The sequence below is a fragment of the Hyperolius riggenbachi genome, chromosome 8 (genome assembly GCF_040937935.1).
Source record: "Hyperolius riggenbachi isolate aHypRig1 chromosome 8, aHypRig1.pri, whole genome shotgun sequence".
In the NCBI taxonomy this organism is placed as follows: domain Eukaryota; kingdom Metazoa; phylum Chordata; class Amphibia; order Anura; family Hyperoliidae; genus Hyperolius; species Hyperolius riggenbachi.
Window position 1 is genome coordinate 129,028,111 of NC_090653.1, and position 26,409 is coordinate 129,054,519.

Below are 26,409 nucleotides of genomic sequence, written 5' to 3' on the forward strand. Positions count from 1 at the left end.
TTAGACTGTTATGTTGTGAGTGTGAACACCCTCTCCTTTCCCTGTGTTGTCAAAATACTGTGGTGTAATTCTCACATACTGATAAACTGATGGCATTTCTCTTTGTCGGTTTCACACACTGATTCTCAATTATAGCTTGGCATAAGGCCAGCGCAAAACCGACTGCATGAATAGCCCTGTCTGCAGAAACTAAGATAAACAATCACGATATTATCTCCTGTCACATCTCTGTGGTGGATTCATACGGGTTTTTTCATACAGACGGCTGACAACGGTACAGTTACTGATTGTCAGCTGCTCCTGTTTATCTGCTGGATGCTTTGTCCAGTGTGGGCAGTTGTCCCATGCATGTACATCTGAGTGGGCGTCAGCTTCCTGGTAGATAGGACATGCAGTGGCTTTTACCGGACAGTAATCGAACCGCGCGTCAACAGCTGACACGCATATTGTTACAAAGGCTCCTATCTGGTTGCATCATAGATCGACTGAAAGGCACTTGCGCCAGGCAAATAGGCACCTGAACAAAATGCGCTGTTTTGCCATCAGTGTGAAAGAGCCCTTAAAGAGACTCTGAAGCGAGTCTAAATTCACTTTTTTAACATGCAGTCATGTTAACAACTATAACCCCTGCTAAAACGCCGCTATCCCGCTGCAAAACGAGGGGTTTATACCCCCCAAATCCCCCCTGCAAAATCCATGACTTTCTTGGTCGTGGATTTTGCTGCTCATGGAGGCAGAGCTATGAGCTGCAGCTCTGCATCCATGCGCGTCGATGCCGTGCGGATCTCCACCTCTCCCCACCCCTCTCTGTGAAGGCAGATTGAGAGGGGCCGGGAGAGACGGCGATCAGCCGGGATTGACGCGCTAAGAGGCAGAGCTACAGCCATAAGCTCTGCCTCATTCAGGAAGTGCTCCCCAGAGTTAGGAGAGGGGATTTGGGGGTATAAACCCCTCGTTTTGCCATGGGATAGCGGCGGTTTAACAGGGGTTATAGTTCTTAACATGACTACATGTTAAAAAAGTGAATTTAGATTCGCTTCAGAGTCTCTTTAAGGTGTCCATTAATAGTACAACTTTTTGTGAACGATCGTATTTGCAATCAGATTATTCGGATCATATTGTATGAAAACAGAGAAGTTGGTGGGCTCAATTGATTCTGACGATAGTGTTATCAATTATTTTCTTCAGGCCTGTTTTACAATTGCAGGTTAATCCTGTATTGCATTACCCTATTTTACCGCAAGGGGCCGCAAAAGCAATGAAAGTCTATGGAGATTTTGACACTTATTGTGGTCCATTGCTGTGAGCCGGAAGTATCTGGTCTGATGCAAGGGCTGTAGCGTGTTACCGCAAGCACCACACTTAACATACGGTGCTTGGGGTAATGGAGTTCGATGGGTGACGCAGTAAGTGTAAACACCGGAGCACGGTGCATCGCAGCATGTATGTATGGACCAATGGGAATCTCCGTGACATAGTTCCGGCCCAGCAGGTAATATGTTACTGAACGGGGGGCTATGCATATGACCCTGTTGGCGCACTCTGCCGCAGGGTCATATGATTGACAGATTTTGCGTTGTGTTGGGTTGCGGCTGGAGCATTGCTCCGCATCGCAACAATCTAGCGTAAAACTGGCCTCAAGGAAACCTGAGGTGAACTGACCTGTTGAAATGGTGGCTACAGGCATGTGTGGGCAGGAGTCCTCATGCTTTCCGCTCCCCCCTCTCACTGCAACCCCCCTCCATTCCTTAGTAAAACACCCTGTTGGTGCGTGCAAGTGGGACTCCACAGCGCATGGAGCAGGGCCGGTCCTGGACTTTCTGCTGCCTGAGGCAAAGATCGTAAAGGCGCCCCCCCCCCCCCCAATATTTCTACATAACATGAGCGGCGGCCGGCGGCAGCCAGCCAGCCTTATCATCATCATCGTCACGTCGGCGGCGCTCGCTGCTCAGTGACTGACCGTGACAATCAGCCGCAGCCAGGGCAGCAGAGCGGGCGGCAGCCGCCGCCATCAAATCAGCAGGCTTAGGCACTAGGCAGCGTCACCAGCATGCAGCCTTGGAGGAGACAGGAGAGGCCGCAGAGCTCAGAGTCATCGGACTCGGAGGCCGGCGGCAACAGTGCAGTTTCTAGGCTAAAATGCACCCAGGGCGAGGGTGTAAAAATTGCGCTCCCCCCCCGGTATAGGTAACCAGCTATAGGGCCCCCCCCGAGTATAGGTGGCCAGGCATGGGTGAGCCAGTAAAGTTGCCCCCAGTATAGGTTAGCCAGGTAGTTGCCTCCAGTATAGGTAGCCAGTATAGTTGCCCCCAGTATGTTAGATAGGCAGGCACCCCCCTCCCCGGTATAAGTTAGATAAGTAGGTGCCCCCAGTACAGGTTAGCTAGGTAGGTGCCTCCAATATAGGTAGCCAGTATAGTTGCCCCCAGCATAGGTTAGATAGGTAGGTACCCCCAGTATAGGTTAGTTAGGTAGGTGCCCCCAGTATAGGTAGCCAGTATAGTTGCCACCTGTATAGGCTAGCTAGGTAGGTAGGTGCCCCCAATACAGGTTAGATAAGTGCCCCCAGTATAGGTTAAATAGGTCACTGCCCTTCAGTATAGGTTAGATTAGGTAGGTGCCCCCAGTACAGGTTAGATTAGGAAGGTGCCCCCAGTATAGATTAGATAGGTAGCTGCCCCCAGCATAGGTTAGACAGGTAGCTGCCCCCCAGCATAGGTTAGATAGGTAGCTGCCCCCCAGTATAGGTTAGATAGGTAGCTGCCCCCCAGTACAGGTTAGATTAAGTAGGTGCCCCCCAGTATAGGATAGATAGGTAGCTGCCCCCAGTACAGGTTAGATTAGGTAGGTGCCCCCCAGTATAGGATAGACAGGTAGCTGCCCCCAGTATAGGTTAGATAGGTAGCTGCCCCCCAGTATAGGTTAGATAGGTAGCTGCCCCCCAGTACAGGTTAGATTAGGTAGGTGCCCCCCAGTATAGGATAGATAGGTAGCTGCCCCCAGTATAGGTTAGATAGGTAGCTGCCCCCCAGTGTAGGTTAGATAGGTAGCTGCCCCCCAGTGTAGGTTAGATAGGTAGCTGCCCCCCAGTATAGGATAGATAGGTAGCTGCCCCCCAGTATAGGTTAGATAGGTAGCTGCCCCCCAGTATAGGTTAGATAGGTAGCTGCCCCCCAGTATAGGTTAGATAGGTAGCTGCCCCCCAGTATAGGATAGATAGGTAGCTGGCCCCCAGTATAGGTTAGATTAGGTAGGTGCCCCCCAGTATAGGATAGATAGGTAGCTGCCCCTAGTACAGGTTAGATTAGGTAGGTGCCCCCCAGTATAGGATGGATAGGTAGCTGCCCCCAAAACAGGTTAGATTAGGTAGGTGCCCCCCAGTATAGGATAGATAGGTAGCTGCCCCCAAAACAGGTTAGATTAGGTAGGTGCCCCCCAGTATAGGATAGATAGGTAGCTGCCCCCAAAACAGGTTAGATTAGGTAGGTGCCCCCCAGTATAGGATAGATAGGTAGCTTGCCCAGGTAGGTGCCCCCTCATAATGGCGGAGGGGGGAGCCGGAGCCGCGGGGAGGGCAGCCCGACCTCTCCCTCCCTCTCCCCGGGCCGCCCTCCATGCTCCCCCCTCGGACTTTAGGCAGCAGAGTTAGCGCGCAGGGAAGCGCTGCTGTACACAGCCTGTTACTCACCTCCCTGGCCGATCGCCGCTCCCGCCCTGCTGGTCTCCTCTCTGCCTAGCCGGCTGATACACACGCGGCTGGTTCCTGTGTAAACAGGAAGCAGCCGCGTGTGTATCAGCGGCTACATTGCAGAGAGGAGGAGACCAGCAGGGCGGGAGCGGCGATCGGATCCAGAGAGGTGAGTAACAGGCTGTGTACAGCAGCGCTTCCCTGCGCGCTAACTCTGCTGCCTAAAGTCCGAGGGGGGAGCATGGAGGGCGGCCCGGGGAGAGGGAGGGAGAGGTCGGGCTGCCCTCACCGCGGCTCTGGCTCCCCCCCGCTCAGTCACAGCCACTTCATCTGGTGCCACCCCTCCACTTTCTGCCGCCTGAGGAACCCGCCTCACCCCGCCTCATGGGCGGGCCGGCCCTGGCATGGAGTCCCACTCCATGCCCATGCACCTCATTGATTGCACTCCTGTAGCCATTAACAGGTAATGCAACTAAATGGTCACTATGAATATGGCCTTAGAGTCTATAAGCAATCATGCATAACGCAACCATATCTCTAATTTCATAGGCTTATTCAATAAAATGATTGAATAGAAAGCTTTTCTTTCAGTTGTGGGATCCTGTTTAATTTAGTAAGAAATATTCTATGTATAAATGCCTGATCAAGTTTGTTGGGGAATTTTGTTTTATCAATCTGTAGAACTGAAAATTTTAAAAGGATTTTGAAAAATAAAAAAATGAAACCTGTGGCAGCAAAACTCAGTCGCTAAAAGCTTAGCAATTGCGTTTTGCTGCCACAGGATTCAATCCTTTTTTTGCGAATTTCCAATGCAATTTTCAAAGCGATTTGTGAAGGAGTGTGAGTTTTTGCACATGCTGGCTGTACCATATTCCAAAACTAGAGAAGTGAAAATTAAACTTTGCACACAGTTTCCCCTCCATCGGTGTTGCCCACCAGGATTGAACTTGGTCCTGCAGGTGACACTGCAGCCCCTAATGCTGTTTAGAGGGATAAAGAAAGAAGGAGGAACAACTGTGCTGGAAATGACGGATTGGCTTCTGCAGGTGGGGTAAGGAAGGGAACAATGGACTCGGTCATCAATACATTTTTTCAGATAACATTTTGTAGATTCTCCAGAAAATGTCACCATGTATAGCAAATCACCGGAGAGATAAAAATTACTTACAAGATGGGTCATTTAAAGAAACAGTAAAATATTAAGGAGGAAGCTCTGCTCACTGTTATAATGAGCAAATATACCTTTTCCCAGGTGTAAATACTGTATAATAACATAATAACACAATAGACATTGTAAGAGTGTTTTCAAATATTTTCAAATTATATTATATTTCAAATATGAATACAATATTAATACAAATGAACAGGTTGGTAACTGAATCCTATTCCCCAGTACTGTATGTGTCAGAGAATAATGAAACAGACCAAAATCACCGCGCAGGCACAAATGTTCTCTTAGCCCCATGCTGGCAGTGAAGGAGCTGTTTATGTCTGTGAGCGTTAAGGAGGCTGGCTGCATCAAACAGGGTGAAGGTGATTGTGTTAGTAACAAACCAATCAGTGGCGTAACTAAGGAGATTGAGGCACCGTGTGAGTTTTACATGGGGCCCCAAACATTCTATTAACATGGAACCCCAAAATCTAGCAAGGACAGTGTCAGAGAGGTGTACAATGTTGAGTGTAGAATTGTCCTCACTGGTCAGAAGGTACAGATGTTGGCTATTTCCTACTTGTAACACAGAACTGTGAGGTCTAGGACCCACTATAGAGCTTTCAGCAGCGATTTGAAATGGCCGATGGTTGCCGGCGATTGCGAAAATTGCTATACCAATGAAAGTGGATAAAGGAGAGCCCACTAGAGCAATTGCAGTTTGGCCAAATCACAATCACAAAACTGCAAATCACTAATCACTAGCACTAAACTTAAATCGCTAAAAAAAAGCTGGAGCAATTGCGATCCAACGATCTGCAAGGGGTCCCAGCCTCACTGGGAGAATAGAATTCTTAGGTCAATTTATGATCCTGAGAGGGTTTTTCTTGTTCTAAATTGATTTTCCTACTACTTGTTGTCCTGGAAACTAGAATCATTAACTGTTGCAATGGATGAATTAGGGTCAGTATGTTAGCTTCAGACATCTCAGATTCCCTTTCTTATGTAAACTGTCAGCGCCTAATGTATGCAGCTCAAAGAAAAAGTAGAGGAAAAGTGAAGCAGTTGTCCAGGATCAGAATCCTTACGGATGATTCATGAAGATAGCTGTGAGGAAAAACTGGAGCAAATGAGTGAAGTTGCATATTGCAACCAGTTAGGTTTCAGGGTTGGTTGTGGTGGGCAACTGCTCCATTTTTGCGGCAGTTACGATACGATGGAAGTGACGTAATCGCCGCTTCCCAGACGCTCGGACAAACCTACATTACCGTGTGGTTCTGCGGCGAAGTGCGGTAGGCCTGAAGAAATGCGCAGAAGCATATTTTTACAATACGCTTCAGTGCACTTCTGTATTTATGAAACATGAAGTGAGCGTCACTTCCTGTTTGGATGTCAGCTAGAAGGGGATTACTGCATAATAACGAGGTAATCCCCGAAGGCCTGTTTTTGGCGGTGCCTTCCTAGGGCCGCGCCGCTAACGCCAATAAGCAGTCTGAAACCAGCCTCAAGTGGGCAGTGTGGTAAGAATCTATGCCTATCTGTTGTTTGAAAGATCTAACTTTCCCTTTGCTGTGCTGCCTTCTGGGAAGAGGGGCGTGGCTGTGCAACCACTCCTTACCCTTCCCAAGCAGGATGCAAGGAAGGGGTGTGGCCAGCCTACTACTTAAACCCCATTCTGTATGGGTCAATTGAAGAGGGTGATGCAGCTAGTGGGGAAAATGAAAGGCGAGAGTTTGGTTGAGTGTGAGTTTGTGGTCATCCCTCTCCATGCTGTTTCGTTTTCCCCATCTGCCAGGTTGTAGCTTTGTTGGCCCAAGTACCTGTAGCTTGACTTTGTTCCTTCGTACTTCCATCTTTGAAATTAAAAATGGAAAGCTGAAGTTGAGGCATAGGGTGGCTGTTATATTATTTCCTTTCAAACAGTACCAGGTGCCTGCTAGTCCTGCTCTTTTTTTCTGTATTAGTGTCAGAATCACACACCTGAAACAAGCATGTGGCTAATCCAGTCAGTCTGATATTGATAATTTACTACCTGCTGTAGGGCCTTATATTATGGGGCCTAGATATTATTATGCTAGGTACACACCATACAATTTTCTGGCAGATTTACCTGCCAGATCGATTATTTCTAACATGTCCAATCTGGGTACTTATCCGTTAGCCGGGCGCATCCGGCAGGTGGCGCTAATTACTATTCCCCCTCCAGGCCGACATGGATAGTAGGGAAAGATGTAACTCTGGTGGAGTTTTGTCGCCACCTGCCGGATGCGCCCAGCTAACGGATAATTACCCTAATCTGAATTTCGATCGATTTTTCCATCATTTTTTTATTTGTTTTTTTTAGCGATTTTTCAATCGATTTTCGTTCAGTTCTATGAAAATCAATCGAAAAAAACAATTGAAAAATCAATTGAAATTCAGACCGGACATGTCGAAAATAATCAATCTGGCAGGTAAATCTGCCAGAAAACTGTATGGTGTGTACCTAGCATTATACACAGGGACAGAGCTGCACGTTCTGCATCTTTGGCCAGCTAGAGATGTCTTTTGGCGTACATGCAAAAAGGGCACCCCGAAATGTGGGTCCCTAGAAATAGCTGATAGCAGAATATCAGTAAACTTACTAATATTCTATTCTTTTGCAGTGCAATTACAATAGTAAAACATTGGTAAATGATACCGATATTTTACCACAGCTAAACCTAACCCTATTCTTGCACGGAACCCTCCCTCTAGAGGTGCTCCCCCCCCCCCGCACAAAACCTTAACCACCCCCCTCCATGTCTAATCTCAACCGCCCCTTCCCCTCGGTGCCTAACCTTAATCTCCAACCCCCATACCTAGGCTTAACCATTCCTTGCACACCTAAATTTAACAATCCACCCCCCTGACGTCAATCTGCCACAACAAAAATTCTAATTTTTGGTCGCCCCTATAGGTGCTCATATAAATAACTGCTATAGGAGGGAATTTGGGACACCTGATCAATAGGAAGGGCCAGGGCCACCTGCAACGCAAAATGCGGCTACAAATAGCAGGGGCCCTTCCACATCTCACGGACATCCACATTTCCTCTTCACATCTTTGGGTATTAGTAAAATAATGTTATTTAGGTATATAGAGCACAGCAGGGAGGAGATATGGGAAGTAACGTTCGTTCCCATTTGTGTACAACATACATAATGCATATGCTGTCTGATAAAAGGACACAGCATGCTTTCACTGATCGCTTCTGTTTCCATTTTATACATTGTCATTTATCAGATTTTATTTTTCAGTTCTTTCTAGCTGGTTTCATGAGGCTTTCTGTGTTCTGGCTTTTGGGGTTTCACCTGTTCATGGCAGAGTATTATGTTTTTTAGTTTTGGCAGTCATTTCCCCAGTCTATTAATACTGCGCCAGAAGCCTGGCCGGTTTGCTCCTTGGAAGTGTAGCTATGTTGAGAAAGTGGGTCAGGAGAGCAGAGTTGCATAACTATGAGGAATATACTGTCTGCCAGTCCTCGCTACCCCCTCCCCTCTGCCACTGCTTGCATAACTAGTGAGGTAACAAAGAACTGGGTCAAACATTTGCAACCTTTTCTAACAATAACTACACTCTGTTACAGATAAATGGAATATTTTGTACAGCTTATTCTCTAGACCGTGTAAAGACCTTTTGGTTGCTTTTACATGTCACAAAGAAAAAGAAAATCTTTTCCCAATGCAGCCTGTAATTCTGTTAACACAGACAGCATGTGGTCCTCTTAGCTATTGCCCTGATTTTCTCAATTGTGTTATAAGAGTGGACTAAATACAAAGAAAAGCAGGTTGAGTCTGACCGCGTGAGGATAACCATACCGTGGAAGGACTGAAAAGAGCCGAGCCTGAGATTTCCCTCACGTGTGTTTGCGGACGCGTGGGCCTTTGTATGTGCGGATGTGTTTGCGGACTTGTGTGTGTGTGTGTGTGTGTCCACTAAGAAAAAGGCATGACACATACACTTTTTACATCAGAGGAGATTTAGATAGTCACAGGGCTAAAGACTACTAGCAGTGATTTTAAGTACTTGCCGAACGTCGGTGATCGATGATAGAATCACGGTACTTCCACGATTCATAAATGACAAGTGATTTCCGAATTGCTCTAGTGGGCGCCTGGCCTAAGTGGTCATCCAAAGTCTGAAATTTAGAGCTAAGGAAGCTGCTGAGTGGCCATTGTTGCTCTGCCCTATGGGTAGATGAACAGGTCTGTGGCTATACGTGCCCTCTATGAGCTACACTCTGCATCAATAGCATCACTCTCTGTAGCATGTAAAGCCACCATGCTGTGTATGAATGCCAGCTTTGTCAGTCAGGATAATAGAAATTCTGGTACCTGTCCACAAAATTGTGATCTCAGGTGGCTGGAGGAAAGTGGGAGCGCACAGCTTTCTCTCAGGCCTTGTCACCAGAGCTACATCTCTGAGAGAATTTGGTGCAACCTTTTTCATTAATCTTTTACATAAGCTCACATAATAGTGGCACTATCACTGGATATAGTTGCCCTGTCCTATGAATTACATATTTGGTGCTTAAATGCTTTTTTGCCTTTTAAGGGTCTGTCTCTCATGATGTACGGTAAGTATGTAATTATTTGCACTCCTTTTCATATTTTATCCCTTTAATCGCCTGTGGTGTGTCTCACACAGTTTCTCGTCTTTTATAGATTTGTTTTGTTCAATTATCTGTTTAACGTTAGCTGGTTGAATGTATTTTCGTAGTATGATAACAGTGTAGCACATTTCTTTGTATGCGTTTTCCATCTGTCAATGAAAATAGTAGCAGATCAATGTGAAGGGCACACATTACTAATGTATCTGCAGTTGTTTTGTTCCATCTACAAGAATCTGGATGCCATGGCAACACGTTTTGTTGACATTTGTTAATGTGAATTAGCTATTTTTAGAGAACAGCTCGGTTCTTTTCACATTACACATATTTGTACAAAGGACGCAGAGTAGAAATCAGTAGTGCAGTTAACGGCAATATAATTGGAATGTACGGTAGTCGTACAACCAGTTTAAATAAATGTTGCTTGGCTTCTCCTGATTGCATGATTAATGCAGCATGGTTATGTAAGTGAGTCACTTGTTGATCCCATCCCATATATACAGGTCAGTGTTCCACTTCCAACACACACTTCTGGGCTGCTGTGAAGTGGATTTCTAGCATTTTTAAGCTTCCTAAACATATACTATATGTGAATGTGATCGAAAAAAAAAGTTAAATGCCAATATGTATATGTAGTCTTTGTACAGTTAGATAGACATATTAAATTTACATCTGGTACATCATAGTGGATAGAACAGACTCACATTTATATCTTTAGTAGCACCTCCATCTTTCTCCTCATGCTGATGCCTTGCAAGTACACCCTCCGCATTGTGTCCTCCCCTCCAGCCTGCTGCCCCTCCCTCACCTGCCCTCTGCCTGCCTGGATCAAATTACATCTCTTTTCACAGTGTGTAGGAGAGAAGAGAGACAGCAAAACTGTCTTATCATGTCTGTTTGCTATAATCCTTATCCCAGATGTTTGCCTACCTGCCTGGAATATATTACATCTCTTTTCACAGTGGATGTGGGCTGGGAGCACAATATTGGCCTCAATTCACTAAGCTTAACTCCTGTCTTTAATAACTCTTCTGAGCTGTTTTACAGTTATCACCATGGTGATCTAATTGTGGTAACTGTAAAACAGCTCAGAAGAGTTATTAAAGACAGGAGGTAAGCTTAGTGAATTGAGGCCATATGTGGGGTGGAGTCATGACATCAATCACCCAGCATCCTTTGCCCCATGGCTATTAAAGAAAATAAATTGCCCAGGCCTGATTTTAGACAGGGGGTGGAGATTTCAAGACCATATATGGAATATGAAGGGGGGGGGGGGGGGGGCGGATAACACTTTAGTGTTTGTGATTTAATATTTATTATGGTTTAAAGCATATGTAGGTACTCTTTAATGTACGGTAACTAACAATATACAGTACAGTGTTCTCCCCAGGCTCTTTTAGCCGGGTGCTCCACCCGGCTAGATTTGGTGACCACCCGGCTGTCATCGGCTCACCTCCTTACCTCCTCCTATGCTGTAAGCACAGTTGCCCTGCATTTTCATCTCGCCCCACCCGGCTGCTTTTTCATACCACCCGGCTACTATTCCAGGCCACCCGGCTGGAAAAAAATTCTGGGGAGAACACTGCAGTAACTAACAATATATGCATTACAGGTGTACTATAGGCAGCAGTCTAGTCACACACACTCACATCCAAATGGCTCCAAATCAATAGTTCAATCATGACAATATGTCATTTTCTTACCAGATAAGGTTTTGGTTCCTCAAAACTGATTGTTCATTCAATTTCAGTTAACAAATGAGCCAATCAATATGCATTGGATTGGATTTGATAATTCCTGATCAAATATCTGGTGAAGTCTAATAAAAATGGAGGCTGTGCATTGCTGTTACCTAATTAATCTTTTGATCCTGCCCACCATTTGATCATGTATAACTAGATTTACATACCGTACACTTGTGATTTGATGGCTAGATGACTCTTATTCCACGCCTGCATACAGAACTTCTCACTTGAGGAATCACACTCACACTTCCTCTGGAATATCCTCCCTAAATCATTATGAGTGTTTCAGACCTGAAACCCACCCTAAAAACTCACCTTTTCAAGTAAGCATATCATGTAACCTAGGCCATTTTGACTACTTACTGGCTCACTATTGCTTCCTCCTGAACTAGCATGATAACACATAGTAGAAGCAGTCACTTACTTACAAACAGGTTCCGTAAAGGGAAATTGTAGGTTGAATTTGTTTCTATGTTGAGTCCTGTGTTAAATATGATGAAACATGGATAATGTATTACTTTCAGCAACTCTTGCTTTGGACATAAAGTATAAACAGTGCTATTGGTTGTTTTCAATGTGCTTTTAGGCCTGGGACCCACTAGCAGCGCTTTTGTAAGTGCTTGTAAAGCTCTTACTAATGTAATGCTAAGGGTGATTATTTAAAAATCCCATCCCTCAAGTGGCATCACACACATTGCATTACATTAGCAAGAGCTTTGCTAAGGTGAAAAAGTGTCATGGGACCATATGCAGTTCACTTTTTCTCCCGAGATATTTCCTAGGAAAAATTTTTATCTTCTCTTTAAAATAACGTTTAAGCATTTTCCAATTGAAAAAGTAGCCAAAAGTTTGTGAAAAAGTACTATCAAAATATTGAGTATTTTTGTGCTTGCTGGTGGTTTAAGGGCTTGTGAAAATATCACCTAGGAGAAAGCTCAGGAGAAAAAGTGAATTGCATATGGGCCATGGAACAGTATTTGTTGCCAGAGAAGAAAGATGGAGAAACCTATGCAGAGTAATCTCCACATAATCATATTATTGTCACACATTGATGTGGTGCCTACACATGATTTACAGCACATCAGGCATTTCACATCACCAGTTATCCTCCTATGTGGCCCACAATATTATTTTCCACATACTAACTGGCTTTCTGTGGGGTCCACTATATAATGTCCTTATCTCAGGTAAGGGCATATTTGAAGGAATCCAATTAACCTAGCAGTACGGTATGTTTGTGGGATGTGGAAGGAAACAATCACAAAACTAAAGAGAGCATGCAAACCACATGCAGGTAAAGTCCTGCCTGAAATGTCAACCTGCACTTCTAGTGTTGCTAGATTTCTATCCATTTAGCCATCCGAGAGTACCTGGATTCTGGAGCAAACAAAAGCGATGGCTTGAGAACATTCCTGGCATAGCTTTTGTGTCCAGGTGCTGACATTCCCATCAGGAGATAGTGATCTCATCTACTGTTTCAGCTCTAGGAAGATTTGACAGACAGTCTGAGTGTTTGACCTTGATTTGAATCTCTAGTGTAAACTGATGCCTGTCTTGGAATCTCAGACACAGAGATAAGCCCTAATGCTGGGAATACACAATGAGATTTTTCAGCAGATTTACTGTCTGATCGTTTTTCCGATCATTTTTTCCAATAATTTTTCTGATCAATTTCCATTCACTGCTATGAGAAATCGATCAGAAAAACGATCGAATATCAGATCGGACATGTCGAAATTATCTATTGAACCATCTATCTACCAAAAAATGTCATGTTGTATTCCCAGCATTATGCCTGGTGATGCCTACCAGCATTATTCCAAAATGTTCAATCTGATTTCTGATCTTTTTTTTTATCGCTTTTCTTATTGCTGTATACATAATCGGTCATAAAAACAACTGGAAATCACATTGGAAATGTCAGAAATGATCGATTTGACCTGTCTATCTGAAGGGAAATTGCATGGTGCGTACCAGGCATTTAGGCCAGTTCACACTAACTTGTCTGTGTTGCATTGCAGTGGGTCCTTGCCCGGCCATAGATTTTCCTTTTTATATTCCTGTCAGATTTGATCACTCAGATCAAATCTGATAGAAATCTGTGCCCTAACATCTCCTATTGATCGAACAGTTTGAAAAATCTCGGTTGGGTGAAATCTGCATTGAGCAGTGTAACAATGCTGTTGGATCGATCTTCAATAAATTTCTTTCTGAAATCTATTGAAAATCGATGTGCAGTGTGTGGTAGAAATCTATTACTTTTTGATTGGAATTTGATCCTGGAGTAATCAATATTTTTAACACATCGTGTGGCAATCCTTGAATGTATGGCTAGCTTCACTGGTGTTACAGATTCTTTTGCATGCACCTTTAATGGCAGTCAGGTGTTGCATGGTGCGCTGCAACCAGGCCCAGATTTACCTCTCAGCAGCCTATAGGCTCTGATGTCCTGGCTCCTTAGACTTATCCCTCCATAAACATACAAACCCTCCACTGAACTGCACCACAAGTGTGCTCGCTGGCCCAGCTGTCACTTCTCCCTTACTTCCCTTGCCCATCATAGGTAGCTACATGTGCTCCTTAGTATTAGGTAGCCAGAAATACCCTCACTAATAAGTAGCTAGAGGTGCCCCCAAGCATTAGGTAGCTAGAGGAACCTCAGTATTAAGTAGCTAGAGGTGCCCCTGACTGAAGGGAGATCTCGCCAGTGGAATGCTGAGAGCAGGGCAAGTAACCTCTCATTTACACTCTCATCAGGACTCTGCATAGGGAAGGAGGGAGGGAGGCACTCGGGGAGGGAATGAGCCGCCTTTCCATCACCAGGGACCTGCAGGCATGTGCCTACAGTGCCTTATGGTAAATCAGGCCCTGGCTCCAACACAACATAGATCTGCATATCTGTCCAGACAGCAAATGTGCTGCCACACAGTAGATGATGGTCACGCACTCACTCCCAGGCTACCTTAGATTGGAATGTCGGTGACTTATGTTGCGGTGATGTATATAACAGTGTAATGAATACATATGAATTGCCTAGTTAGTGGCCGAGGACGCTGTCAGATTTCACAATCTCTATCAAAGAATATTAGCACTGTGGGTGAGGGGATTTCTGGCATTTCCAAAAAGCAATATGGCAGCCATGTGAAACCAAGACAGCAGACTCTGTATCTCTGGCCAGCCAGGTGAGATGATGGGCAGTGGGCTAGTAAAATCATTTTGTGAGGTATGTAAAGCATGACAGAGAGGGCCTCAACTGGAAGAACGGTTACCTCAAGTTTGCTCTGAAAGGTAAGAGCCTTTGATCTTTAGGGAAAAGATTTACAATGTTGTTTAAATTAGTAGAAGAATGAGCCTGCTGTGAGACTTATTTTTTTTTTAAATTGGACACTATCAACGTCTACTTAATTATGTAAATGGATATAGAATTTTCATCCCAGGTGACTCTATAGCTGAAATGTGTACTGTAATAATTAGAGTTTAATGAGCATCCTTATTGCTACCTGACCTAACATCACTAATGTGTTTAGAAATGATGTATGAAATATCCACACCACATGAGGCCACTTTTTCAGTTAACATATTATTAAAATGAGCTTTCAAAGGCTCCAAACAAAACACGTAACATCCCTTCATTTAGAGCTTGCTAGCTCAGTAAATCTACTGGCGTTCATGGTAAAAGCTATTTTTCTTCAGTAATTGTTTCCTTTAAAATTCATAGCTGGATTTTTAGCTTTTTACATCCTTTTTTGAAAAATGGAACAGTTTGAAAGTGAACGCATAAATGTATTGTGAAAACATTATTTACTGTATGACTTTGTAACAACAGCCACCAAGCTGTCAGACAGAAGGTACAGATGGTAATTCAAGTGCTGCTTGAGGTCCTGTACCAAGAGGGGCCCGTAGCTACTGGTACCATAAATACAAGCGCCGTGTGATGACATCATGCTCATTAAACAGTGAGCTCCTCTGATGGACATCAGGGATATGACTATATACTCTAAGGTGCTGCAGAAGATGTCAGCTTTACATGAACACAATCATCTTGCATGACCAATGCAATGTTGCAGCAGAAAGAACTGGCACACTGCTGCTTTTTGTGAAAAATGTTTAAGAACATCACAACAAGGGCAATCAGATGTCCTCCCCATTAAATAGAATATCATGCAAACAAGTGCTAGCCCACATTCTTCCAATAGAAATTTCACTAATAAACACGAGATAGAAGCCTAAAAAATGCACAACAAAAATATATATTGAAAACATCCTAGCCACCAAAATATGATTTATTTTTGTATAACTGTAATGTACAGTGATAAAGGTCCAAAACAGCCTAGTCAAAGTACTCCTAAATTCCAAGTAAGCTTATAAGGTCAAAAAAATCAGGAAATATAAATGCACTGTACTGGTAAAGGTTACAGCAGTACTGTCTGTCCAAACCTGAGGAAGGGCTCCACCTGAAACATGTTGTGCCATCTTTGTGCTCCAATACCTAGCTTATTGCAAAGCCTACGGTGTGCCTTCTCCATTTTTATGTATTATTGGTGAACTTCACATCACCTTATCTTAATTTATTATTATTCTTCTTATTATTATTTATTGTATTTATAAAGTGCCAACATATTACGCAGCGCTGGACAATAAATAGGAATACATACATTGCAACAAGGGGTGACAGACAGAGAGGTACCAAACGGTTATACAACATAGCACAAGGTTATACATACAATCAGGGTACAAAATGCGGTTTACAGAGACCCGGCAAAACAAGTATGAGTTAGTCCATGAGAAGGGTGTAATTGCCGGGGTAGTAAAATTAAGAAGGACACACTAAAGGAGGGGGGAGGCCCTGCCAAGGCTTACAATCTAAATCTTAAATGAGCTGAGGTCCAAAAACATCTGCAGTGTTTCAGGACATGTTTATATATGGCTTAGTAGTATGTTTAACAATTACCGTAAATCAGCTCTGTTCACAATGGTTTGGGGGAAGGGGTAGTGGTTTTCACAAGTGTTCCAGAGCCCATGCATTTGTTCCCACTACCGCAGAGTTGCCTGAAGGCCCAAAGATCACAGCTATTCAGTATTGTTGTTTTTTTGTTTTGTTTTTGTTTTTTGCCTTGTTGTTTGCCTTTTCTGCATTGCAAATGATGAAATCCATAAATCCTTTGCAATTTTACACTGAGGAACATTACATTAAATTGTTGTGCCATTTACCCATACAGTGTTTTACAAAGTGGTGTACCCCTCCCCATCTTTATACCTGTAAAACACACTTTTTGTTTAATGCTCTTTCATTCCAATCATTTTTCTGACCTGTGACCAGTTACCCTAATGAGTTGTGAGATGTTCCACCAGATTTTTGTTTTAGCATTATACAACTTTTCCAGTAACAATTAACATACCAGTATACTTTCACAAAACAATTACATTTCTGTTTCAACATATTTTATATCTTGTTTTTGTACTATAGTCAACTAAATATGGGTTTAAATGACTTGCAAGTACATTAGGACCGGTTTAGACAGATGTTTTTGCAATCGTAAATGCTTACCGCGATGCTCGTCGTTTAAGCGTTGTTCATTCGAGAGAAAACAGCCACCAAGCAAAATCATTGACCAGTGCTCACGCCAACATCATGATTGATTGCGTGGTTTTCTGGCACCTCTTTACTCCAGGATTGGGCAACCACGTTGCTTCTGTGACCCCCTGCGGGGTCAAAATGCAATGCAAATCAAATGGGTAGTGCCTCGGGAGTTACCAAAAGCATTCGAATCGAGATGTTGGGCAGCTGTTTCAGATGTCCACCTGAATCGGCCCTTACACAGTGTCTCAACATTTTATAGAAATGGGTTTGTAACTATGTCAGCCCTGTATGGTTACCAGCAGTGAGATTTGAAAATCACAAAGGAGCTGTAACATAGATGAAAAACCACTTGTATTTTTGTGACCATATATCACATGAAGCAGGCATAACCAACAACAGCAAGTGAAAAAGGGAACAGCATACCTAGATTACAGCAGTTCTGGTCTATGAAAACTAGAGCATCAAATGTAAATATTTATGTGCTACGTCCACCCTTCACATGAGTGTAGAATACATGCTGTATATATTGAGAGCATTATTAGAATATGATCTATTGTGTTTCCTTGTTTTTCAGTACCTCTTGACCATTTACTGTATAGCAATCGATCAATGATTTACCTCAGTCTGAAGTCCTATGAACCAGCACTGGAGGATGCAGACACAGCCTGCAGACTGCAGCCTTACTGGTTAAAAGTAAGTATATTTCATGGTAAATGTTTTACTTTATATAATTAGCTGCATATATATGATTGATGTATACGCGAGTATTTAATGCAGCCCTGCAATAAGAGGTAAATGGAGCCTGCCGTATTTATTTACCTTGAAACCATACAAATTGCCGCTTCTTTCAGGTAGTACATTTACTGCCAGGCAGCTACTTCCATTCAATGCCTGACACTAACCCTACCCCCCCCCCCCCCCCCTTAGAGTTACAGTACTTATGAGCATGGCAGTTGCTCTCCTCAGAGGCAAGAAGAGACTCTTTTTGCCATTGGGTAATGCCCTTGCTTGGCAAAGTGATGCCAAGAGTTGCTATTCGGCCGCATGTAACTGCAGCAAATGGCGCTTGTGGCCAGCAGCCAAGAGGCAGAACTGCCAAGCAAGCGGTTCAGCCGCCTGTGGAAAAGGGGTCTTACGGATCCTATTGGATTCAGCAGTGTCTGAATCACACACCTGAAACAGGCATGCAACTGGGATAGTTATACTTTAGTCAGAGCACCTGATCTGCAGATTTGTTCTGGGTTAGTGACACTGAATAAGCAGACCAGCTAGGCAACTAGCATTCTTTAAAGGGAAAAATAAGGCAGCCCCCATATCCCTCTCATTACAGGTTCACTTAAGACAGTACAGAATATAGTTTTTGTATGAATAGTATTAATCTCTAGTTGCCAGTGACATTTCTTTGTACTACAGTGAAGTCTACAGTCAAGTAAACAGCCAGTTTCAACTAGTTTGTATAGGTATCTTTGTACTGTATATTGACCTTTGTTGAATATACCTTATATTATATAAACATTACAATACAGTGCAGATGCAGTTAGTTACTTCATTGTCAATACAGTGCAGAGGCAGTTAGTTACTTCATTGTTAATATCTGTATAGACAGATTTGATTTAACTATGAACCTACATTCATACAGGAGTCATCCACTTTTTTCTACTACCAACCCTGCTCTGGTCAGCTGGATTGGAATTTTTTGTCTAAATTTGTCTAGTAACTTTTGTATTCCCCAATGTGTACATCCTCTATATCCTCCACACTGTAAATTGCATGTGTGCTAAAACGTACTGTTTGTACAACAATGTATTAGTCTGCTGGTGCATAGTATGCCCGACTAATATCTAATGTCTGTAGCGGGTATTAGGCTCTTGTTCATTATAAATACTGATAGATAACTCACATGTGTTTCTCTGTTTTCACGTAGGGACATCTAAGGAAAGCTCAAGCTTTGGCAAACTTGGGAAAAACTGAACATGCTTTAAGAGAATTTCTTGTTTGTTTGGTGCTTGACAGCGGGAATAAAACTGCAAAATCTGAAGCCCAAAAGGTAACAGAAAAAATGTTTGCAGCTCTGTCATGTTAACTTACAAACTGTACAAAGCAACCTCGGCGCTCACAACAGCAGTAGCACAATTTTCTTCTTGTGATAAGCTTTTATGCCTCTCCACGGCATAATATTCGGATAACACCTGCAGTCACCAGGGCTTGGAGACACATTAAAGGCGACCACCACCACAAATAGGCAATATAGTAGTTGGTGTTCAAATATAAAAACAGTATTTATTGATACTGACAATGCATCATGAGTTCAGGAACAAGGACCCTTAAAGCAGGAGGATCAGCCATACTATGCCAGGGAAAAAAACACACACATATAAGTAGATAAATACTTGCATAACACATATATTGTACTGTCCACATTTTTTATTTCAGTCAATTTTATATAGTAAATTAAGAAAATTCTGTTCCTGGTGGGAGCCATGTCTTTTGCACATAGTTTGAGGCTAAATGCTGATGCTGTTTCTTCCCTTAACTTTTTTTCTTTTCTCTTCCAATTGCTGAGTCACCTTAGCCTTGCTTGTAAACACAAGTGAGCAGAGGATCATGTTTCAGCTAGGCAGGGAAATGAAGGGAAGACGAGGAATATTATAGATAAAAAGAACCAACAACATGAACAACCAATATTTATTATTTATCTGACTGAACATAATTGAAGAAAATTGTTTTAGTATTAATTATGCTAAAAATATGAACATTAAATACACACTTTACATTTCTATTAACATTATTTAATTATCTTTACAGTTGCTGCTTAACATTTTAAACCCAGGACACAGTCAAGTAGATCTTCCAGATATTCTTCAAATGATGTCGCATACATCCAGGTTAAAGGGAAGCCTTGTGACGCCGCTCAACAGCTTGAGCACCAGCAGCGACTCTCACAGGTTATTCCGGGTAAGAGGAATGGGAGGAGTATTTAGTGCAATATACAAAGTGATACTTTCTGTTGTGTGAACTTCTGTTTTGTGCCTGTTATCCTGTATATGAGGAAAGATATGTACAGTAGTCTTCCTTTTTCTCAGCATAAACAGCTTGTTTTATTTCAGATTGCCCAGAAAGCTCCTGTTGAACTAGAATGCAATTTGTTGGATGCTGCATGCTGTTACATTCATTGAATTCAGCCAGAAACCAGTTTTTGCACTTGTGGTTTATGCACATTTTTTGCATTTACAATCAGTAATGTCAATGGGACTTCCTTCTTGGATTGCCCTGTAGACAAAAACAAAACGCATATGTGTATGCGAACTCACATGCGGATTTCATATTCGAAAACTACATGCAAATCGCATGCTTCCAGTGGAAACCTACCCTCAGAGGACTGAAATTTGTACTTACCGCCAGTACTAAGGATTCACAGCTGGTTTCGGAGATTAAAAAATACATGTAGCACTAGGTTAATAGCACTGTTTCACGGAAATGTTGAATTACATCTGACACACCTGTGAAAGCTCAGAAGCATTAGAAGGCAACCAAAGCAAAACTCAAATAATTGTAATTTATTTAAAATGGTTAAGCTAAGTGTTTTCTCTCTGTTCAGAATAACTTCGAATATAAGAAAAGCGGTAGCGTCTCTGAACAAAGTATCCCCACCACATGCGGCACTGTGTGGAAATCAGTGAAGAGCTTGGAGAACAAAGCAGATCCGGACAGCCAGGAGGCTCCTTCCTCAAAAGAATGCCTGAGAACATCTCTGACATGTAACCCATTGAAGAGAAAACTGTGCACAGATGAAACCGGTGATGTAACAAGCCTAGAGATCCCCAACAAAACACTAAAAACAGGTAAGGATGTCAACTGCATACCAACCTACAGGCTAAATGATTCTAATAAACAGGAATGAAAACACTCTTAGAGCTCAGACACGCTATAAGTGCTTTTCTTAACACTTTTGGCCTCCAGAGCTTTCAAATGTTACATATGCATTGATGGCCATTTTAGCATATAGCCTGAGCCCCAGAACCCCCCCTTTCTATAAGTCCTGGCTGCAGTTCTCAATATGGGTCATGCTGTAAATGTAATCCTGCCATACGGCAATCTGAGCGTTAATCATGTTGCAATAAGTAGATACTTTGATATAAGGACCTGCTGATATGGTAATGTGGCTATCCATAATGTATTACGTATTCACGTTTTCATGTGTTTTCTTTTTTCTTTTTTTTTTGCAACAGCTGGAAGCACTGCAGAGAAAGACTCATCGGATCTGGAGTGCTCACTATGCATGAGGTATTACTTATTTCCTCTTGGTCTCCTCTTGGTAACCCAACTTATATTTTATATATATTTATACATGTAGAAGTGCTATCACTCTTTAGAAACCAATGCTAGCAACCCCTAGCAACAAATCTATCTTCCTCTGGGGGATGTGAATGCAAAGCATGCGGTCCCCTAATATATGCACTCTGTCTCCACTTACTTTGGTACCCATTTATTAGGGGTCACATAATATTGTATCCATAGCAAGTCTGTCCATAAAATCACCCAATCTGGAGGATGGACCCCTGCATCAGAGGGAGGGTAAGGCGTTGGGGGCCCTCCACTACTCTTGGCCCACCTGCAGTAGCAAGAGCAGCTCCAATTATGGTTTACACCCTTGTTTTCTCCACAACCCACTATCACATTAAACTTACCAAATCCACTGGACCTCCATTGCAAAGGTCCATGACAGTGTGAGTGATGGTTGCGCCCAGAAATATAACTTACTGACACCTTCCCCATTGTCTCTCAAAAGGGAGACAAAAAGGAATGTTCCCTTAGAGTAATATCCAACTTTATTCTAATAAATATGAAAACACATACTGACAATGGTATTTGCATGCCGGGCTATGCAAAATACACACAAAAAAAGTGAGCTATATGTCAAATGTTGGATCTGCACCACACCCTTGAGCCAATGTTCTGTTTCAGCGACTTAACACCCAACTAGGCTTCATGTGATGTCTTTGTCTCAAGCCTATGATTAATATATGTACTATCAGTAATTTGGGATCTTGCTGTTTCAATAAATGTGGGAAGAATCAGGTTATATTTAAAAACAAACTTCAAAGGACCTGTAGACACAATTGTCACAAAAGTCATCTAGCTGACTGTTTACACACACTGGGTAAGGCTTCAGCCAAATAGTGGCTTCAGGCAAATCGTCGAGTAAACAGAAGGAATGAGGAAAGCACCAAATCAATTTACCAGCTTTGGCAAAATATTACTTTTAGCTTTGGATACTGTGTAAGGGGGAATAGAGAAATAGCTTGTTTTTAGTTTGTTTTTCAATTTTACGTTTCTCCCTATTCTCTCACTTCCTGTGCCTATGACCTCCATGCTGCACAGCGTTTAAAAAGAATCCCTGAGATCCTGAAACGAAGGTCGTGGGGTGTGGGTGGGGGCAAAAAATTAACCTATTTGATGTTCTATCTTCTCCGTCTACAAAAAAAACCAGTTTAATAATTTCTGTTTCTGTCCCTTTTGGAGAGAGGTAACCTGTTACCTTCAGGACAGAGCAGGAGAGGAACTGTCTCTGACGAGGACATAGTCAGCAATCTAAAACCCAAAAGACGTTGTAAGCCATCGCCACAATATTTAAAACTAAGCAAAGTTTCCTAGAATTGAACTAACATATGTGATGCATCGGTGCCTCATACAGAGCTTGCTGGTATATTATCTGTAGCAGCCAATCAGATTTCAGCTTGAAAGGATGCTGTCACATAGCCAAACAGCTGAGAGCCATTCTCTCTTTTATGGGTTCCTTGCTAGTCATTAGTCAGCACCACTGTCCTGAAACTAATACATGGCATATGGGTTGATGAATAACTGCTTCAGCTTGACCCTTTTTAATGGATTATTTAAAAATATGTGTACACATACATATAAGACGTACAAACAAGACGTGTAAGAATTTGATTTGATTATATCGGGGGAAGAAACGGTACATGCAGCTGCACATCTGCCTTACGGGCAGACAGATGATTTAACACTTCATGTTCCCAGACTTTTCCCCAAGTAGAATCAGCAGACTGTGCTCCCTTCTGCAGATTAACCAAAGACCCATTGACCTAGTCTCCAGTCTGTAGCCCAAGCTGGCATTAACCCACTTCTACTTTTCAGGCAGCCAAAATGTCAAAGTTTCAACTTCAGATCAATAAAATAATTTTAAGGTGATGCAGTGATTAGTGCTGTAGTACTAGTAGTGCTGTAGTACAGATTTCTACCCCTTTCAGAACACCAGTGGTTAGCTTAAGTTCAAAATAAATAATAAATCCAACATTTGTATAGTGCTTTTCTCCTGTCGGACTCAAAGTGCTTGAGCGCTGCAACTACTAGGGGCACGCTCAGTAGGCAGTAGCAGTATTAGGGAGTCTTGCCTAAGCACTCCTTACTGAAGAGCCAGGATTCAAACCCTGGTCTCCTATGTCAGAGGTGGTGCCCTTAACCAGTGCACTTTCCTATCTTCGATTCAGATGTGCATTGGGTTAGCTACAGTATGAATAGTTTGTTTAAATGCTAAGCTGATCTACTCCTGTCATTTTCTCGGTGCAAGGTATTGTTGTTTTCTTCTTTTTATTTTTGTGGCTGCAGGTTGCTATATGAACCAGTTACCACTCCCTGTGGACACACATATTGCCTGAAGTGTCTTGAACGATGCCTTGACCACAATCCTATGTGTCCATTGTGCAAAGAAGACCTGTGTAAGGTTGGTTGGGAACTGATATCTTTTTTTTTTTTTTTTCATTAGTCTGAACCACTTCATTGTAAATGCTTAGGAATAGGTCAATGCATCAGGTTAAAGCCCAGCCAATGTTGCCATACCTTTAAATACGAACACATATTAATTATACATGTCTTGTAGTTAGTTAGATGCAGTTTAGGCACTGATTATGTGTAAGTAGCCTCAGAATCTACATAACTTAGATGTGTCAATATTTAAAGGAATACTATCGATGTATGCATTTATTTTTAAATGCTGTATGTTGTAGCACACATTAGGACAAGTACTAGGAGCAATTTGATTCCTCACACAGCTGTTCCTCTCAGCTGTAAAATCCTCCGTCAGTTTTGGCCGTCAGTGTTTGATACAAATGTATCTATATGCTGACTGCTCCCAGAGGGCTAAGCCCATGTCTGCACAGGGGAGTTGCTATCAACTCCTCAGTTTCTAGTTTAATTATCACCTTGCTGAAAGAATCTTATTGATATGGTGGTAAGGGGTTAAAGATTCTAGCAATGTGTGTTTATTATCTTTGCTTCTCTTGACTGATAAAGATACTAATAATGCTAATTGTAAACAGTGGTCTGCCCCTCTCAGCAGCTTGTAAAGTGGATGCAGCCTGGAGTGAATCACCTCAAGCAGCAGCCAGACTGAGTGTAAACACAGACTATTGTTTATAGCTAGTTATATTCCAGCAATATTACAGCTCATTTAGTTACCTGTTACCACCTCAGATCAGCCTATTTCTCCTCATGTCTCCTGCATGCTGTGAGTGACACAGTGAAATATATTTGTGAGCTGTGTGGCAGAGTAACCAAGCAGCTCAGGGTGACCCAAACTACTATGAGCTGTGTGAGAAATGAATTTTTAAGCAGGGATAGTGAGAGAGAGACCTGGGTGAATAAATAAAGTGCCCCTAGCACTAGTGGTAATGTGTACACTAATATACAGTATTAAAAAAAAAAGTCGTTTCAATCGATAGTACTCCTTTAAAGAAATTATTTAGCAACTCTGATGATTTGCAAACTCCTCTATTCAGTGTGAGAATCCCAATGTATATTTTTTTACTTGCAGTGTAATATTTGGGACTAAACCGCAGAGTTGTTATCTAGTCCTGGTGGTTCCAGATCCTATTTATGCATGGTAGATGCCTTCTTGCATTGTTAAATTATCTTTCAATTTGCAACCAGTTATGGATTTACAGAATTGAATAAGCTAGAAGTGCACTAAGGCCCCGTTTACACTTAATCAGTTGGTGTGCGTTAGTATGCGTTGGTACGTGTTAGTGCGCGTTGGTACGCGTTTTTCCCATAGCAGTGCATTGGGAAGAAGATTTCAGTTAAAACGCGTTAAGTGTAAAAGAGGCCATAGGAAAACATGGGCATTACTTTGCAAATCTGTTTTCTTTCAGTTATAACTGAGAGCAACTAATTAAGTGTAAAAGGGCCCTTAGGATGTGTATTCCTTCTGATGTATGAGATGCCTAAAAAAATGTCCCTTTTTTCTGCACTACTTTACCTTCACCTGCATTAACAGAGTTATTGACAACAGTAGACTTTGTACTCCCATCTCACTGTTAGTTACACTGTGCGGTGGCTGTGTGTATTATACACTAATAAAGGTAAGCGGGCTGAAATATGGCTTGCTATTAATTCTAGCCTAATTCTAGGGTTGGATTTTTTTCTATTGAAAAACGTAACTTCACTTTAAAGACAGGGAATGTGACCGCTCCTTTTTATGTCATGATTATTTCCAGTACTTGGCTCTGAGGAACTTCTGTAAAACGGATTTGTTAGAGGATCTAATATCCAACTACTTCCCGGATGAACTAAGAGAAAGGAAGGCAATCTATGAAGAGGAGATGGCAGAACTTTCAAAGTAAGCGACACAAGTGCTAAAGATATTGTCATACTATATATTATTAGTCTCTATTCCTCTGTGTTCTCCTTTACTTTTCCTTCTATTGTTGATAATATATTCCACTCAAGGCATTACAGTTATAGCCATACATCAATATATTTGTGTTATGTTTTATAAAGACTGATTTAATTCACATAGAGTATAAATATGCTGTACCTTATTTGGAAAGCTCTATTGTCCTATTAACATTAAAGTGGACCTGAACTTTTGCACGGGATAGAAGGAAAATATAGATAAATACACCCTGTATGTATTTAGAGTTTAGCCTGTATAATTCCCCCTCATTTGTCACTAATCACAAGTTGAAATGTTAACTCTTTGCTGTGTCAGCTGACTGCCGCGGCAGAGCAGATAATTTGTAAACACAGGATGTTAACAATATGTCTGCTTCCATGTCTGCTTCCATGAAAGCAGAAAGTAGACACACTTGAGATTTATTGCAGGATTTGGATCAGCTGTAGCAAAAAACAATTATTTTATCTAAAGTTTATTATGCTGTTGCATATCTTTTAAGCTTTTCATCATGGCGATAAAATGGCAAAGAACTAGGAAGGGATGCTTCCAGAATGACTTTACATAGCTACCTAGCAGTATTGTTAATATGGTTTATTGTACATTGGAAACAAAGGCTATGCCCACAGAAATAAATGTGTGCTTTTCTTTATTTAATTTGGTTATTGTAACAAAATAAGTAACAGAGAAAGGACTGAGCAAGACACAAGAGAGCTGTAAAAGAAGCACATAGATGATAGATTTCCGTGTTTCTATAAATAAAATAGTTCCTGGAAAGATATTTCTGGCACATTAGAGCAAAGCAGGAGGAGACAGCTTTCCTCCCAAGCAGTAGCTCTGCTTAGCAATCCCTCCAGCACTAACTATCAAGCTGCAACATGTATGAACTTAATAAGCCGATAACACTAATTCTGATACTGTGAAGT

General features: G+C 42.2%; 1 protein-coding gene across 1 annotated transcript in view; it reads left to right on the forward strand.

The window, feature by feature from the left end:
• The window catches only part of LONRF3 (LON peptidase N-terminal domain and ring finger 3), a 35,082-nt gene that overhangs the window by 768 nt on the left and 7,905 nt on the right, over positions 1-26,409 (forward strand). The window contains exons 2-8 of the mRNA XM_068251069.1: positions 17,369-17,487; positions 18,719-18,841; positions 19,600-19,749; positions 20,393-20,636; positions 21,024-21,078; positions 23,422-23,536; positions 25,308-25,429. Of these exons, the coding sequence (XP_068107170.1) occupies positions 17,369-17,487; positions 18,719-18,841; positions 19,600-19,749; positions 20,393-20,636; positions 21,024-21,078; positions 23,422-23,536; positions 25,308-25,429 (928 nt within the window). The remainder of the gene's footprint in view (positions 1-17,368; positions 17,488-18,718; positions 18,842-19,599; positions 19,750-20,392; positions 20,637-21,023; positions 21,079-23,421; positions 23,537-25,307; positions 25,430-26,409) is intronic.